The 16,490-nt window shown below is 45.6% G+C and overlaps 1 protein-coding gene and 1 non-coding gene across 2 annotated transcripts in view; both read right to left on the bottom strand.

Annotated features, from left to right (window-relative positions):
• The window catches only part of LOC126162308 (EGFR adapter protein-like), a 126,197-nt gene extending 111,428 nt beyond the window's left edge, over positions 1-14,769 (bottom strand). The window contains exons 1-2 of the mRNA XM_049918768.1: positions 14,725-14,769; positions 3,259-3,357 (exon numbers count right to left, since the gene is read on the bottom strand). Coding sequence (XP_049774725.1) covers positions 3,259-3,357; positions 14,725-14,769 — 144 coding nt within the window. The remainder of the gene's footprint in view (positions 1-3,258; positions 3,358-14,724) is intronic.
• Trnat-ugu (transfer RNA threonine (anticodon UGU)) lies at positions 1,776-1,850 on the bottom strand. The gene has a single exon. It is a non-coding gene; the product is annotated as a tRNA-Thr (tRNA).
• Positions 14,770-16,490: the final 1,721 nt, after the last annotated feature.

Raw genomic sequence — 16,490 nt, 5'->3', positions numbered from 1 at the left:
ATCGTATTAAAAGAAAATGATGAAGATTTTTTAAATGTTGGGCTCCATAAGGTTCCCTTTCTGTGCAGCGACTGTGGAATATAAAATTATAAAGAACGTAGCAACCGGTCGCGGAGACATAATGTATTTATCTTGTTGCATATCGATTCCGACTGATATCAGTCATCATCGATGCGTTTTTCTAGTCGATACATGACATAAGTAGAAGTACTGTCCTTGGCAGATTTCAATCATAGATGATGATGACATGAACATTACTGAATATATCTGGGATGCCTTGCAACGCCGGCTGGTGTTGCCGAGCGGTACTAGGCGGTACAGCCTGGAACCGCGCGACCGCAACGGTCGCAGGTTCGAATCCTGCATCGGGCATGGATGTGTGTGATGTCCTTAGGTTAGTTAGGTTTAAGTAGTTCTAAGTTGTAGGGGACTCATGACCTCAGAAATTAAGTTCCATAGTGCTCAGAGCCATTTGAACCATTCTTTTTTTTTTTTGCCTTGCAACGTGCTGTTCGGAAGAGACCTACACCCCGTCGCACTCTTACGGTTTTATCGACAGCCCTGAAGGTTTATTGATGTCAGTTCCGTCCAGCACTACTTCAGACATTAGCCGAATCCATGCCAAGTCGTGTTGCGGCACTCATTCGTGCTCGCCGGGGTGTTTCTGGGGGTGGTGTCCGGATTCTTTTGATGACATAGTGTATATTGAGGGACACATATCTTACTGAACTTTCCTGTCCTACATAGTTATCCTCCTGTCTGTTACATAAAAATAAATAGTATTTACAACAAAACTGAAAGTGTCAATATTTGATTCAGGATTTATTCGAAAATTGTCGATTGGCATCCTGAAACATGGGAATGTTTTAGTAAAAATTAAAATGAAAAATACAGATCTATACACATAGTGTAAGAAACCGTCATTTTCTCAGAAACAGGTAAAATTAGAAAAAAGAAGCAAAACAAAAATATGACAAACACTGCTTCAAAACTTTCCCAAATACATTTCTCACTTACGAACAATAACAGGAAACTCTTGCCTTTGAACAAGGTGAGGAACGTTCTCCTTGGTACAAAGTAACAGTAATAATTATGCAGAATTTTTGTATTTGTGCTTGTAAAGCGTATGTGCATTAAAAGTAATTCCTTTAGGCACATAAATGCGCAGAAATTTTGCGAACGACCATTTTTTATTACTTACAAAACGCGGTGCACATTTTGCAAGGATATGTAATGCGTTTATATTTTGTGGGGATATAAAATAGACAACGTATTAACACTGAATCGTTTGCGTTTCTAATTATGTGCAAAACTAACAAAAAAACAAAGAGAAGTCATCGGTCTCCAGTTCCGTTACCCCACACTCATTTATGTTTCTTTCCCCACCAATGCAATCAGCCCCAGCATTTACTACGTCATTTATGTACTGTAACAAAACTACTGAATCATAGCGTAAGTAGAGTGCAACTGCAGTGAGACTAGATAGGCATATTTTATAATTAGTGGGCACTACTCGTTTCATAAATAACCAGCCCTGGTCGCAGTACGGTTTATGGAACAAGACATTTAAACGGCAAATCGCTAAAATTACTCCACCTATTGAACTACAAGCACACATGAACACAGTTACTATATATGACGGTAGTATCTGTTCCCGAAAGAGCAGTTACCGTAGATGGCCACGCAGCTTTGCTAAAAATGAAATGGTAATTAAATGGACACCCTAGCTGCAAACAGGCGTTGACGTAATTCATTGGGGACATGTTGAAAATATGTGCCCCCACCGGGACTCGAACCCGGAATCTCCTGCTTACATGGCAGACGCTCTATCCATCTGAGCCACCGAGGGCACAAAGGATATTGCGCCTGCAGGGACTTTCCCTCGCACGCTCCCCGTGAGACCCACATTCCCAACATGTCCACACCACTACATTCGTAGTGCGCCTAATAGATGTTTGCCCATCATACTCATTACTCGTGGCACATTAATCTACCAAGTCCGGTACGAGTTCGGGCATAGCGTGTGCGTTCGCACACAAGAAGGTCAATGGCCGGGAAGCCATATTTTAACTATATATGACGGTAGTATCTGTTCCCGAAAGAACAGTTACCGCAGATGACCATGCAGCTTTGCTGCCACGAGTAATGAGTGTGATGGGCAAACATCTATTAGGCGGACTACGAATGTAGTGGTGTGGACATGCTGGGAATGTGGGTCTCACGGGGAGCGTGCAAGGGAAAGTCCCTGCAGGCGCACTATCCTCTGTGCACTCGGTGGCTCATCTTGGGTCGGACAACGAGATGGAATTCCACGTTTACATGAAGTGTGAATATGCAAAAATCAGGACGTATCGCAACCACAAGAAGCACTACGGCAACATGCTGAAGGTCATTTTTGAAAGAATGGGTGTCGGTTAAATATGTGGAACCACTACAACACCTTGAACGACAACGAGCAGAAGAAAAAAGTCACTTGTGTTCTTATTATTATTTACTATTACCTTGCTTCCGGAACTTCTATTTCACACGAAGAGTTTTTTTCAAAACCTTGTTCAGAATTACTCGTGTTCGACTTCTAAAGACTTTTTGTAATTCAAGAAGAATTGTTAAGTTTTATCAGTGTTCAGTTTCTACTCAGAGAAGAGGTTTCTTTGTCTTTCTTACATCAGAGAATGGGAGTTTTGTGATAAGATTTCTGCACACTTAGTGCTATGACCCAACAGGGGACATGAAAAAAGGGGTGGGAGGGGTTTGGGCCTCGACGCACTGGCAGTGCGTGTACCACGCCATGACCATCCTTTAAAAAAAAAAAGAACAATTACTGTATATATTAATGCGTTGTGTGATAGTTTACAATTTTCTGAATATAAAAAAAGATGGATAGAGCGTCTGCCATAAAAAAGTGGTAACTGTCAAAAAAAAAAAAGCTTGATCGGTCAGAGGTTTAGCTGCCCTTTGTAATAGAACACACTGATTAAATGGATTAAAAAAAACAAAAAAAAAAATGGATAGAGGGTCTGCCATGTAAGCAGGAGATCCCGGGTTCGAGTCCCGGTCGGGGCATACATTTTCAACATGTCCCCGATGAAGTACATCAACGCCTGTTTGCAGCTAGGGTGTCCATTTAATTATCATTTCAGAACACTTATGTACCCAGAACCGAATGCGATTAGCTTCTACAAAACGAAGCTGCGTTAGTACCGGCGGTGTTGCCGCTGACTTGCAGCAGCTCGTGGGAGCAGAGCAGCGGGTCCTTACCCAGTGGTGAGGAGGGGGCGGTACGTCCCTGCGCTTGTGCAGCTGCGCCGCGTACGCCATCCGGAACGCCTGGCCCACGGCAGCGTGCAGCTCCTCTGCCTGAAACACAGCACACCGTCAGCTGGCCTCTCAAGAAAACAGTACACAGCGCAAAAGGGTAGTACTGGGAGCTAGGATTACAATTTCGGTTCATTCAGTTACCGCTTCGTCACCCGCAGGTTTTCGACGAGATTAGACCGCACAGCGGGAATTAATAGACTTTGAAAGGGAAATGTATCGGAAATAGGAAATTCAATATTCTGCGATCCACAGCGCCAAGAGTGGCCGACAACACCATATTTCAGGCATTACCTCTCACCACGGACATTTAGTGGCCGACGGTATTCACTTAACGATCGAAAGCATGGACGTCTGGGTAGAGTTGTCAGTGCTGACAGACAAGCAGACCAACGACGCGAGTGCCTTTACTAACAGCACGACATCGCTTGCAGCGCCTTCCCTAGGCTAGGGACCATATCGGTTGGACCTTACACAATTGGAAAACCTAGGTCTGGTCACATGAATCTGGATTGCAGCTGTTAAGAACTGATGGTAGGGTTATAGTGTGTCGCAGACTCCATGAAACCATGGACCCAAGTTAGCACTGAAATTTAATACATGCAGATGACGGCCAATGATCCTTTCAGTGCACATGCACTCCAAGCACGAACTCTTACGGTAATCGGAAAGATGCCATGAGAAATGAGGCTAATGACTAGGAGCACTCCATCTGTTAGTGTGTACTATAAGGTGAGTATTTGAGTCTGTGTTAGTGTTCACTGTAAGGTGAGTATTTGGGTCTGGCGGGAGCCATGCTGGGGTAGTCCGTGCTGTTGCAGTGACCACTGCGTTTGGGTGGCTTGGTGGTCAGCGTATCTGCCTAGTAAGGCAGGAGACGTGGCTTCGAATCCCTATCCAGCACTAGCACACTGGACTCGCATTCGGGAGGACGACGGTTCAATCCCGCGTCCGGCTATCCTGATTTAGGTTTTCCGTGATTTCCTTAAATCGCTCCATGCAAATGTCGCGATAGTTCCTTTGAAAGGGCACGGCCGACTTCCTTCCCTGTCCTTCCCTAATCCGATGACCTCACTGTTTGGTCTCTTCCCCCAAACAATCCAATCCAATCCTATCCAGCACAAATTTTCAATTTGCCCCATTGACAGAAATCAATGCCCACTGGCAGCTAATGTCTTTAATCCCCTTGTGTCTTAATCCATACAGATTGCTTGCACGATATCCAGATATCAGCAAAGAACTAGAGTGTAACAAATGAAGCTGCATACTTGACCGTTACCTACATTAAAATCTATAAGAGAAAGTCACCGATCTTAGCGTGCAACCAGGAAAAATATTGTCCAAAGCTTTTAGTGTTTTCTTTCGCAAAGAAAAAAAAAATAAAAAAAAATGAAAACTTGATGGAATTGCGATTTACAGAAATTCTTTGTTTATTAATTTATGAAAAATTGTGCATTAAATCATGTAGCGCAGAGATTCTCGTTGCGTTGAGAGCTTTTTTGCAGCATCAGAAGACTGAACTCTCAAACAGACTGCACAACACAGTTAAAGCGTCAGTTTCGGAAAACTCCATAATTGTCTCCTATTGCGACATAGAAGTTAGAAATTTGGTTAAAAATGCCTACACCCTGCGTCTGTGGTGGTGAAAAAACGTGGCACTCTGTGACGTCACCGTCGTGTTCGGCGCAGCCTCAAAAAGTAACTTGTTGACACATACAAACAAATGCCTGAGCTCGGATGTTCTTGTGAGGTATAAGGTGGCTTTTTTCCCATCGGATCATCTGACTGCTTTGCAAATCACTTCATCTCTGAGTATCAATTGCAACCTACGTCCTCAATTATTAGCTGGATGTATCCCAATGTGTGTCTTCCTGTACAGTTTTTACCCTCTACAGGTCCCTATAGTACCATGGAAGTTGTTCCCTGATGTCTTAACAGATGTTCTAGCATCCTGTCCATTCTTCTTGTCAATGTTTTCCATATATTCCTTTTCTCGACGAGTCTGTGGACAAACTCCTCATTCCTTACCTTATCAGTCCACCTAAGTGTCAAATTCTCCCGTAGCACCACATCTAAGACGCTTCTATTCTCTGCCGTAGAACGCTGTGCTGGCTTAATGATGTTGTGTTGGCACCAGATTTCACCTAAATTGTGCCCAGTACTACGATGGACATGTCACCCCCCCCCCCCCCCGCCTTACCCACATTTTCACCCCTTATCTTTGACGCCTTTGCGATGGAGGTCACAACAGCGACCCCAGCGTTGAAATAACGCTGTTTTCTTATGAGTAGCCGACGAAACATGTCAGATACATCGTCGCTTAGAATCGACAAGGAAGGCCTCAGCGGGTGGCGTGAAGGATGTCAATGAAATAATCTCTGTCGTTGGAGCGTGCATTTCCACACTTTTCGCAGTCGAAAACGACAGTTTGCAGTGTGTTGAGCAACCTTTGAAACTGCTGAGAGCCCCGGACGATTCAGCCTTTCTCTAAGGACATCGTGGGCCTGAAACCTCATTGAACGTGACAGCACGCGTTTGGAGTTTAGAGCGATCGCAGTTTTTGCTTTGGGTACAGTGTGGATCCACGAGGGACCGTTCTAGAAAATCCGACGAAATTTGATACTGACCCGAAGCAGCGAAAGGGATTTATGCTTTTTCAGCACGCTTCGCGCCCTCCCGTAACAGCATCACGTGGGAGGGAGTGGGGAGGGATGTGGGGGGGGGGGGGATGGGGGTGTTACACTGTCACATGTACGAATAAAACGTGGTCCCGGCGGAGGTTCGAGTTCTCCCTCGGGTATGTGTGTGTGTGTGTGTGTGTGTGTGTGTGTGTGTTTGTCCTTGGGATAATTTAGGTTAAGTAGTGGGTAAGCTTAGGGACTGATGACCTTAGCAGTTAAGTCCCATAAGATTTCACACACATCTGTTTTTGAATAAAACGCCGAAGGGTCCTTCTAACACAAACCAGTTCGCCAAAAACCCTCACTGCCCCCGTGCTCCTTTGTTCGGCACTGCAAAAATGTCCTGATGAAAGACAGCTATTCACAGATTCCTAGCCGGCCGGAGTGGCCGAGCGGTTAAAGGCGCTACAGTCTGGAACCGCACGACCGCTACGGTCGCAGGTTCGAATCCTGCCTCGGGCATGGATGTGTGTGATGTTCTTAGGTTAGTTAGGTTTAAGTAGTTCTAAGTTCTAGGGGACTTATGACCACAGCAGTTGAGACCCATAGTGCTCAGAGCCATTTGAACCATTTGAACAGATTCCTAAGCGCAGATGTGATATGCAGCATTGAATACGGAATCACCCAACACATAACACGTAACGCCGTTAGGTTTAGTAGTGGCCTCCTCACTCACTGTAGTTCAGATCTGCCTAAGCATTCAAGTAACACGGGTACTTTTAACCTGTGCTGCACTTGCTAGAATTTAAGAAACATTTGCATTACTGCCCCAGTGATTCACGCTCAAGCGCGTAGTCATTCAGACACAATAAACTAGAACTGTTACACTGATTACAGTGTGGCTTTCGTCCACTGTTATATCTTTTAATGAGTGTCATGTTCCTTCTGACAAGACGCTGTCCGCGTTTTCAAGCCACTGAAACGCTACCCCCTCCAATTCATCACGACGTATATTGTGGATGAATTCTTGCGACCAGTAATTGCGCGAGTGGGTCGTTACATACGACTACCGCCCTAGTCATTACTGGTCAGGAGGTTCTCTTTTTGCAACTCGGACTAGCAACAGCAGGGCGGGGGTCGGGCGAGGCTGGGATACCGCGGAGCTTTACGAGCCTGCGATCCGCCGAGCGCCACCCCTGCTAAGTTACGTCCTCTAATTACATCCGCCGACACGCACCGCGGCTATTTTCGTCTTCCCAGAATCCTCGCATCTGCAGGGAAGTCCAATCTGCGCACCGCGTTTGTACCCGTCACGAAGATTAACATCTCGCGGGCAGACTGTGTCCGATGCTATCGCAGCGGGCTGTCAGTTACAACAATTGCCCGTGATCGATACTGCATCCCAGTAAAAGCTGCGATACGATCTGGTAGCCGCTCGGTGGTCGATGCAGCAGAGTGATGGATCACGCTAGGGAGGGAGGGTCGCCAGTCATACAGACTGCGACAGTGACAAGTTCATTAAAGCCTAGAGAACTGACAGTATTTGCCATCGCTATCCTGAAGTATAGTACAAATGTGTAGAGTGAAATACCTTTTCCGTCCTCAAATGTTTTCTCTCACAGCAACGTCATATATATATACGAGGGTCACTCCAAAAGAAATGCACACTATTTTTTTTAATCCATCTATTATTCTACATGTTTGAAAGTTTTAAAGTGTGTAGATACATCCTTTAGAAACAATATTTTCATTTCTCCAGATAATTTCCATATCCCTCTCAACTGCCTTACGCCATCTTGAAACCAGCGCCTATTATTCCCACAGGATTGATTCGACAGTAACGACAGCCCATGTAGGGGAATAGCTGTATCTTTAAACAGTGCAAAGAGAAATGTTAATGTAATTACGGTTTGGCTTCCGTGACCCATCGGAGTTGACACTCCCTACGATATGCTCCAGGAAGCACGATTTCTCTTAAATATTACTGCATACGTCACCTCCTTTTCAACTAAAACGTAAAACTCATATACTAAATAAAAGCAGACATTTCCACGATTGAGGCAAGATACAAGGCTGTTCGACATGCGATGTAACCAGAATACGAACTCGTAATGTAATGTCAGTCATTATAAACCCAAAACGGACAATAATATGAAGCATAGGCCTTATCTCGAGAAAAATATTTGAGAATTTACCGTTCGAAAACAGCACTGTACAGGTGGATTGACAAGAAACGAGGAGGTTCTCCGCACTATCGGCGAGGAATGGAATCTATGGAAAACAGTAGCAAAGCGCAGGATGATGGAGCTGTTAAGATACGGGGGAGTTATTTACATGGTTGTGGAGGGAGCTGTACAAGGTGATCGTTACAGGACAAGAGGGATACCGGAATATATCCAACAAATAATTTTTGATACTAACACTACTCTGCGAGATTAAGAGGTTGGCACAAGACGGAAAGTTAATGCGGGCTGCGTCACACGAATCAGAGTACTGATTAAAAAAAGAATCGTTAGTTAATTTGCTCACAGCACGACGTATCTACAACTGATTTTGGTGAAAAGGTGCAACGTCACCTGGTCATAGCGCATCCATATCTACTGAAAGTTACGTGATCACGAACCTTCGCCTGAAACTATACATCTTGACTATTTTCTATGAGATGCTAAGAAAACCTCTGTGTTCACTACTACTATAATATTGGACTCGCCATATCCATGTTTATCTACGTTGTGCTATCATAGAAATGGATGTTATTTTTTAATCACTGGACACGTTACTGTATGATATGCAGCTGTTCTGGCGTTTCTCAATGAAATGTGTAACCCATCACAATAAACGAACAGTTGTCAAATTTCGGTGGAGAACGCTACCAGAACCACAAATCTCTGGACAAGGTTGTCTTGAAAGAAAGCCAGTCAGTTTGATGTCCCGTCCTTCATGAAAATCGTTGTTACTGTTGAACTTACATTTAATGCCACGAACATAGACGTATGACTTGAAGAGGAGGAGGCATCAATAGTCCTCTGAACATGGACCCATGACCTGTGACGTATCAAATCGCTCCATATCACGCGAACAAACTGATCGCCAAAAGTAGCGACTAAGGTGGGGTCACATCTGACGATGTGCCGTGTGTAATACCAGAATGTTGAGCCTAGTCGCGGCGCTTACCGTGAGTGTAGTAGATACGGTAACTGAGACGTTTTCCACAGACTGGTGCGTAGTGAACACATCAGAATGCTGCAAATAACTGACATAGAACATTGTTGATGTTCGGTGCAAGACGCATGGATATCGTACCAGAGATTGCACAAGAATTCGGATTGACGCGGTCAACATTGTCTATCGTACATCTTCAATATCGTAATGTTCCCATACACGTAGGCCGCCACAATGGACGAGCATTTAACAAACGGATGCCACGTTGTCTCCGTAAAGTCGTAAGGGGCGGTCGACGGTCTTCTGTGAGTCAGGTCAGTTTAAATTTGGGTCGTAATGAACCTACACTGAAGAGCCAAAGAAATTCGTGTAGGTATGCGTATTCAAATAGAGAGATATATAAACAGGCGGAATAGGCGCTGCGATCGGCAACGCCTACATAAGAAAACAAGTGTCTGATGCAGCTGTTAGATCGGTTACTGCTGGAACAATGTTGGGTTATCAAGATTTAAGTGAGTTTGTCGGCGACCGAGTGATGGGACACAGCAAATCCGAGGTAGCAACGAAGTGGGGATTTTCCCGTACGACCATTTTACCAAAGTACCGTGAATATGGTAAAACATCAAATCTCCGACATCGCTGCGACCGGAAAAAGATCCTGCTAGAACGTGACCAACGACGACTGAAGATAATCGTTCGATGTGACAAAAGTGCAACCCTTCCGCAAATTGCTACAGATTTCAATGTTGGCCCATCAACAAGTGTCAGCTTGCGAACCATTCAACAAAACATCATAGATATGGGCTTTCGGAGCCAAATACTCACTCGGGTACTCTTGGTGATTGGACGACACAAAGCTTTACGCCTCGCGCGGTCCCGTCGACATCGACAGTGGACTGTTGATGACTCACAACATGTTGCCTGGTCGGCTGAGTATCGTTTCAAATTGTATCGAGTAGATGGATGTGTACGTGTATAGCGACAACCTCATTAAACCATTGACCAGGCATGTCAAAAAGGGAGTGTTAAAGTTGGTGAAGGCTCTGTAACAGTGTAGTTGAAAGTGACTCCTGATACGTCTACATACGACTTTGACAGTTGACACATATGAAAGCGTCCTGTCTGATCACATGCATCCATTCATGCCCATTGTGCATTCCGACGGACTTGGGTAATTCCAGCAGAACAATCCTGATAACATTGCTATCCTGAATCAAAGTAAGAAGAATTGCTTGATCTTTTGAATGGAATGAACAATCTAATGAGCAAAAATTGTGGACATGGAGTGAATCGAAGAAAGACGAAAGTAATGAGAAGTAGCAGAAATGAGAACAGCGAGGAACCTAACGTCAGAATTGATGGTCACGAAGTAGCTGCAGTTAAATAATACTGCTACCGAGACAGCAAAAGAACCAATGACGGACGGAGCAAAGAGGACATCAAAAGCAGAATAACACTGACGAAAAGGGCATTCCTGGCCAAGAGAAGACTACTAGTATTAAACAGGCCTTAATTTGAGGAAGACATTTCTGAAAATGTATATTTGGAGTATAGCATCGTATGGTAGTGAAACAAGGACTGTGGGAAAGCCAGAAGAGAATCGAAGCGTTTGAGATGTGGTGCTACAGACGAATGTTGAAAATTAGGTGGACTGATAAGGTAAGGAATGAGCAGGTTCGGCAGAGAATCAGAAAGGAAAGGTATATGTTGAAAACACTGACAAAAAGGGACAGAATAATCGGAAATCTGTTAAGACATCAGGGAATAACTTCCATGGCATTAGGGGGAGCAATAGAGGGTAGAGACTACAGAGGAAGACACAGATTGGAATATACCCAGCACATAATTGATGACGCACCCTGCAAGCTCTGAGATGAAGAGGTTGGCACAGGAGAGGAATTCGTGGCGAGCCGCGTCAAACCAGTCAGAAGACTGATGACTCAAAAAATACACTCCTGGAAATGGAAAAAAGAACACATTGACACCGGTGTGTCAGATCCACCATACTTGCTCCGGACACTGCGAGAGGGCTGTACAAGCAATGATCACACGCACGGCACAGCGGACACACCAGGAACCGCGGTGTTGGCCGTCGAATGGCACTAGCTGCGCAGCATTTGTGCACCGCCGCCGTCAGTGTCAGCCAGTTTGCCGTGGCATACGGAGCTCCATTGCAGTCTTTAACACTGGTAGCATGCCGCGACAGCGTGGACGTGAACCGTATGTGCAGTTGACGGACTTTGAGCGAGGGCGTATAGTGGGCATGCGGGAGGCCGGGTGGACGTACCGCCGAATTGCTCAACACGTGGGGCGTGAGGTCTTCACAGTACATCGATGTTGTCACCAGTGGTCGGCGGAAGGTGCACGTGCCCGTAGACCTGGGACCGGACCGCAGCGACGCACGGATGCACGCCAAGACCGTAGGATCCTACGCAGTGCCGTAGGGGACCGCACCGCCACTTCCCAGCAAATTAGGGACACTGTTGCTCCTGGGGTATCGGCGAGGACCATTCGCAACCGTCTCCATGAAGCTGGGCGACGGTCCCACACACCGTTAGGCCGTCTTCCGCTCACGCCCCAACATCGTGCAGCCCGCCTCCAGTGGTGTCGCGACAGGCGTGAATGGAGGGACGAATGGAGACGTGTCGTCTTCAGCGATGAGAGTCGCTTCCGCCTTGGTGCCAATGATGGTCGTATGCGTGTTTGGCGCCGTGCAGGTGAGCGCCACAATCAGGACTGCATACGACCGAGGCACACAGGGCCAACACCCGGCATCATGGTGTGGGGAGCGATCTCCTACACTGGCCGTACACCACTGGTGATCGTCGAGGGGACACTGAATAGTGCACGGTACATCCAAACCGTCATCGAACCCATCGTTCTACCTTTCCTAGACCGGCAAGGAAACTTGCTGTTCCAACAGGACAATGCACGTCCGCATGTATCCCGTGGCACCCAACGTGCTCTAGAAGGTGTAAGTCAACTACCCTGGCCAGCAAGATCTCCGGATCTGTCCCCCATTGAGCATGTTTGGGACTGGATGAAGCGTCGTCTCACGCGGTCTGCACGTCCAGCACGAACGCTGGTCCAACTGAGGCGCCAGGTGGAAATGGCATGGCAAGCCGTTCCACAGGCGAATAGCAGCCTGCATTGCTGCGAAAGGTGGATATACACTGTACTAGTGCCGACATTGTGCATGCTCTGTTGCCTGTGTCTATGTGCCTGTGGTTCTGTCAGTGTGATCATGTGATGTATCTGACCCCAGGAATGTGTCAATAAAGTTTCCCCTTCCTGGGACAATGAATTCACGGTGTTCTTATTTCAATTTCCAGGAGTGTAAAATGAAATAACATAAAAGAAAAATCTACCTTATGACAGCCAGTGTGGCATATCATTGTCATTTAAAACGGTTAACTCGAATGTGGCCCCACTGCTACTAACATAAAGAACTCCATCGGAGGCCAAGCGGTTCTGGAACAGCGCGACCGCTACGGTCGCAGGTTCGAATCCTGCCTCGGGCATGGATGTGTGTGATGTCCTTACGTTAATTAGGTTTAAGTAGTTCTAGGGGACTGCTGACCTTAGAAGTTATGTCCCGTAGTGCTCAGAGCCATTTGAACCATTTTTTTTTAACTCCATCGGAGCAGTTCTCGGAAGGCCCCACGATAAAGACCGACAGCCACGTCATCTCAGCCGATGGGCACTACTCGATGCGGATATGGAAGGGCACGTGGTCAGCACAGGACTCTCCCGGCTGTTGTCAGTTTTCGTGAGCAGAGCCGCTTCTCGATCAAGCAACTCCTCAATAGGCCTCACCAGCGCTGAGTGCACCCAGCTCGCCAGCAGCGTTCGTCAGACCCAGAGCAACTAAAATAAACACAGTTTAAAAGCCGGCCGTGGTGGCCAAGCGGTTAAAGGCGCTACAGTCTGGAACCGAGCGGCCGCTACGGTCGCAGGTTCGAATCCTGCCTCGGGCATGGATGTGTGTGATGTCCTTAGGTTAGTTGGGTTTAAGTAGTTCTAAGTTCTAGGGGACTGATGACCTTAGAAGTTAAGTTCCATAGTGCTCAGAGCCATTTGAACCATTTTGAACAGTTTAAAAATTTATATCATCCGACAATCTACGTCAGATAAATGTTAGGTAGGTATATTCCGAGTACGCCAAAAAGAGTAACAAAGCAGGTAAAGCGAAAGTGAAACATTTAGCTGGTCACGCAGTTCTTGCGAGAAATACGACTGTGACCAGCAAAGAGATTCCGTAACGCTAAGAGCTAAGCAACGATATTTTATTTCTTTTAGGTGACATATGACCCAACAAGGAGGATTTAAGATTATAGCGTTGTCAGTCTGAAAACTGGCACATGGCTTTCTGACATTTTGCCAACTTCATTACGTCTGAACTTCACGAAATGGCTCTGAGCACTATGGCACTTCACGTCTGAGGTCATAAGTCCCCTAGAACTTAGAACTACCTAAACCGAACTAACCTAAGGACATCACACACATCCATGCCCGATGCAGGATTCAAATCTGCGACCCTAGCGGTCGCGCGGTTCCACGCTGAAGCGCCTAGAACCGCTCGGCCACACCGGCCGGCTGTGAACTTCACGGTCACAGGAGATATACCACGTGACATGTTATCGAACACTTTCATGGGTAAATGAAGTCATCATAAAGGAGCATAACAAACTAACCTGAGATTGCACGAGTCGTAATCTGGGCGCCTGGTGGTCGTAACTGGTTTCTGGCTGCACGAAAGGTCAAGAAGCGCGTGACGTGGCAAGGTCACAGCCGGCGCAGTGCAGTCTGCTGTCCAGGCACGACGCCTTCCTCCTCCGGACTCGGCAAGACGGTCTCTGGAGTGGTGCTACGGCTACTGCCGCGAAACGCGTGACAACAGGTCGCCAATTTCAAATACGTCTATTTCATTTGCTTTCATTACCTCTGAAATTCTTTTCTCTGAGCTTGGGCGTGTCGGCACCGTGGAATACTAAGATCTTTGAAGCCGTGGCAAGGTTATCTTGCATGTTTCTGGCATGTGGTCAGCGAACACACAATATTTATTGATTCCAATGTCCTGCGTGTTTAGGTCGGCGAACTTGCTACGCAGTTACTTGTGTGAAGGAGACAGACAGAGAGAGAGAGAGAGAGAGAGAGAGAGAGAGAGAGTGAAAGAGAGTCAGAGAGAGAGAGAGAGGGGGGGGGGAGGGAGGGAGGGAGAAAAATTTGCTTCCTACCGATTTTTCAGTGTAAGGGATGAGCGTCGCTCAGCTCTTGTTTTTGGGAAAGAATCATTTGTGCTAGTAGCTTTCGATGCTCCGATACAGAAAAATTTTTTTCGATGTTGTGACGAAGATAATTTCTGACATTACGTGTCAGAAATGACCCACAAACGGATACATCAAAGCCGCATAGCACCCAGATAGTTTGTGTTAGAAATGACTTTCATCTCATGCATTAGATCTGCACAGCACTCAGATTTCGAGGTGTGTGTTGATTTCGTTGGAGCCACATAACGAATGTCAGTTATATATTTATTAGGTGTGCTTACCATTCAGTTGATACGCTCCAGCTGCCTCGCATTATATAAAATTTATAATGCTGATACCAAAACAACAACACATACTTCAGTTCCATCCTCATGAGTGAAAGTATTCCTCTTGCTCTGCATGATACTACCGTGAGACGTTTCTCAGCAATTACCTACGCGTATAAAGACGACACTGCTGCACTGGATTACTAAGCATGTGGTACATTCAAAAGAACAACAGTTGCGGAGATGGGCTAATTGCTTGCAGCCGAAAACAGGGCAGTGTTATTATTATTATTTCTTGAAAGTCGTCGTTCATTAATTGGTTTTATATTCTCCTTAACTCCGTATGTTGTGCTAATATTTTCAGCCCTATATACATCAAGAATATGGATCGAACGTAAATTAAAGAATAACACAATGAGTAGCATCAAAAATGAGATTAGTGATTAACTTATTAAAATTGGTCACCAAGAAGTAGCTGAAGTGAAGATATGCTCCTACTTTGGAAGTTAAATGACAAATAAAGGACGATGCAAGGAGGACATAAGAAGGAGAGTAGCACAGGCGAAGTGAGCATTTCTGGCCAAAATAATTTTTAATTTGAGGAAGAAATTTCTAAAGATTCACGTTTGGAGCACAGATAGTGAATCATGAACTGTCGAAAAAGTGGAAAACAACAGAGTCAAAGCGTTTGAGATGTGTTGCTATGCGACAATGTTGAAAATGACGTGGATTGATAAGGTAAGAGATGAGGAGGTTTCCGTAGGATCGACGAAGGAAGGAATACTAGAAATACACCAAGAACGAGAATGAACAGGATGACAAGACGTATGTTAAGAGATCATGGTACCGGGGAGGTGCAGAGGGTAAAAACTGCAGAACAAGACAGAGATTAGAATTTATCCAAAGAATAACTTAGGACGTACGGCGCAAGTAGTACTATTTGATGATGATTGTCAGTTCTTTAAGTGAATAATAATGGCAGTTTCCAAGGAAAGGAACATATGAAAAACCCTAACAAGACGAAGGGCTACGGTGATAGCATTTGCGTGCAGACGTCCGGAAAACTTCTAGCGTGCTACAGGAAGCTACCCTCCCAAACATTCAAACAACTTCATTCACTGTGTCTCCAGCAGAGTTCAGGACTCATAAGGGGGAAGGGTGGACAGCCTATGTTAATATCCTCTACCATCTGGTACACTTTGCAATCTCCGCTCCACGATATCATAGCACGTCACTGTAGGAGCAACAAAGAAGTGGTGTGGAGGTTTTAATGTCTACCATAATTGCAGATAAGTATTAGATTGGTGTTGTTATTCCGGTTGCAGCGGTTTTTTTATCGATTGTCATTTTTTATCAGTCGTTCACTGTTGTTGTTTGAGTTTACATATTGTCATTTTGTCTTCTAGAGATGGTCAGTGGAGCTTTGGAAGCTAGAAAACGAAATGCCAAGTGGAGAAATCGGGGCATTTCCGAAATATTCGACTGTCTGAGTTCAATAGATGGGCGACGGCAGGGATGATGCCACTGGACAGAGCACGGCAGGAAAATTGTTTTCTCGTTTTAAGGAGCATCGTTTTGACATTAGTGACTCTCAACGTACAGGAAGACCTTCGAGGTTTGATGAAGATCGTTTAAACGCATTAATCCGCAATGCTCCACGTCATTGTACTCGAGAACTGGCAAATGTCATGAACTTTGATCAATCCATCATGGTGCGACATTTTCACGCAATAGAGAAGAATCAAAAATCTGCTGTTTGGGTACCGCATGCCAAAGTCACAAAAACGAGCGTGTGGCCATGTGTGCATCTCTGCTTGCTCGTCATCATGTGGCTCGTGAATAATACCGACTATTTC

Source organism: Schistocerca cancellata, chromosome 1 (assembly GCF_023864275.1).
Source record: "Schistocerca cancellata isolate TAMUIC-IGC-003103 chromosome 1, iqSchCanc2.1, whole genome shotgun sequence".
Classification (NCBI taxonomy): domain Eukaryota; kingdom Metazoa; phylum Arthropoda; class Insecta; order Orthoptera; family Acrididae; genus Schistocerca; species Schistocerca cancellata.
Note: the sequence above shows the minus strand (reverse complement) of the source record. Positions and strands in the feature narration are given on the sequence as shown.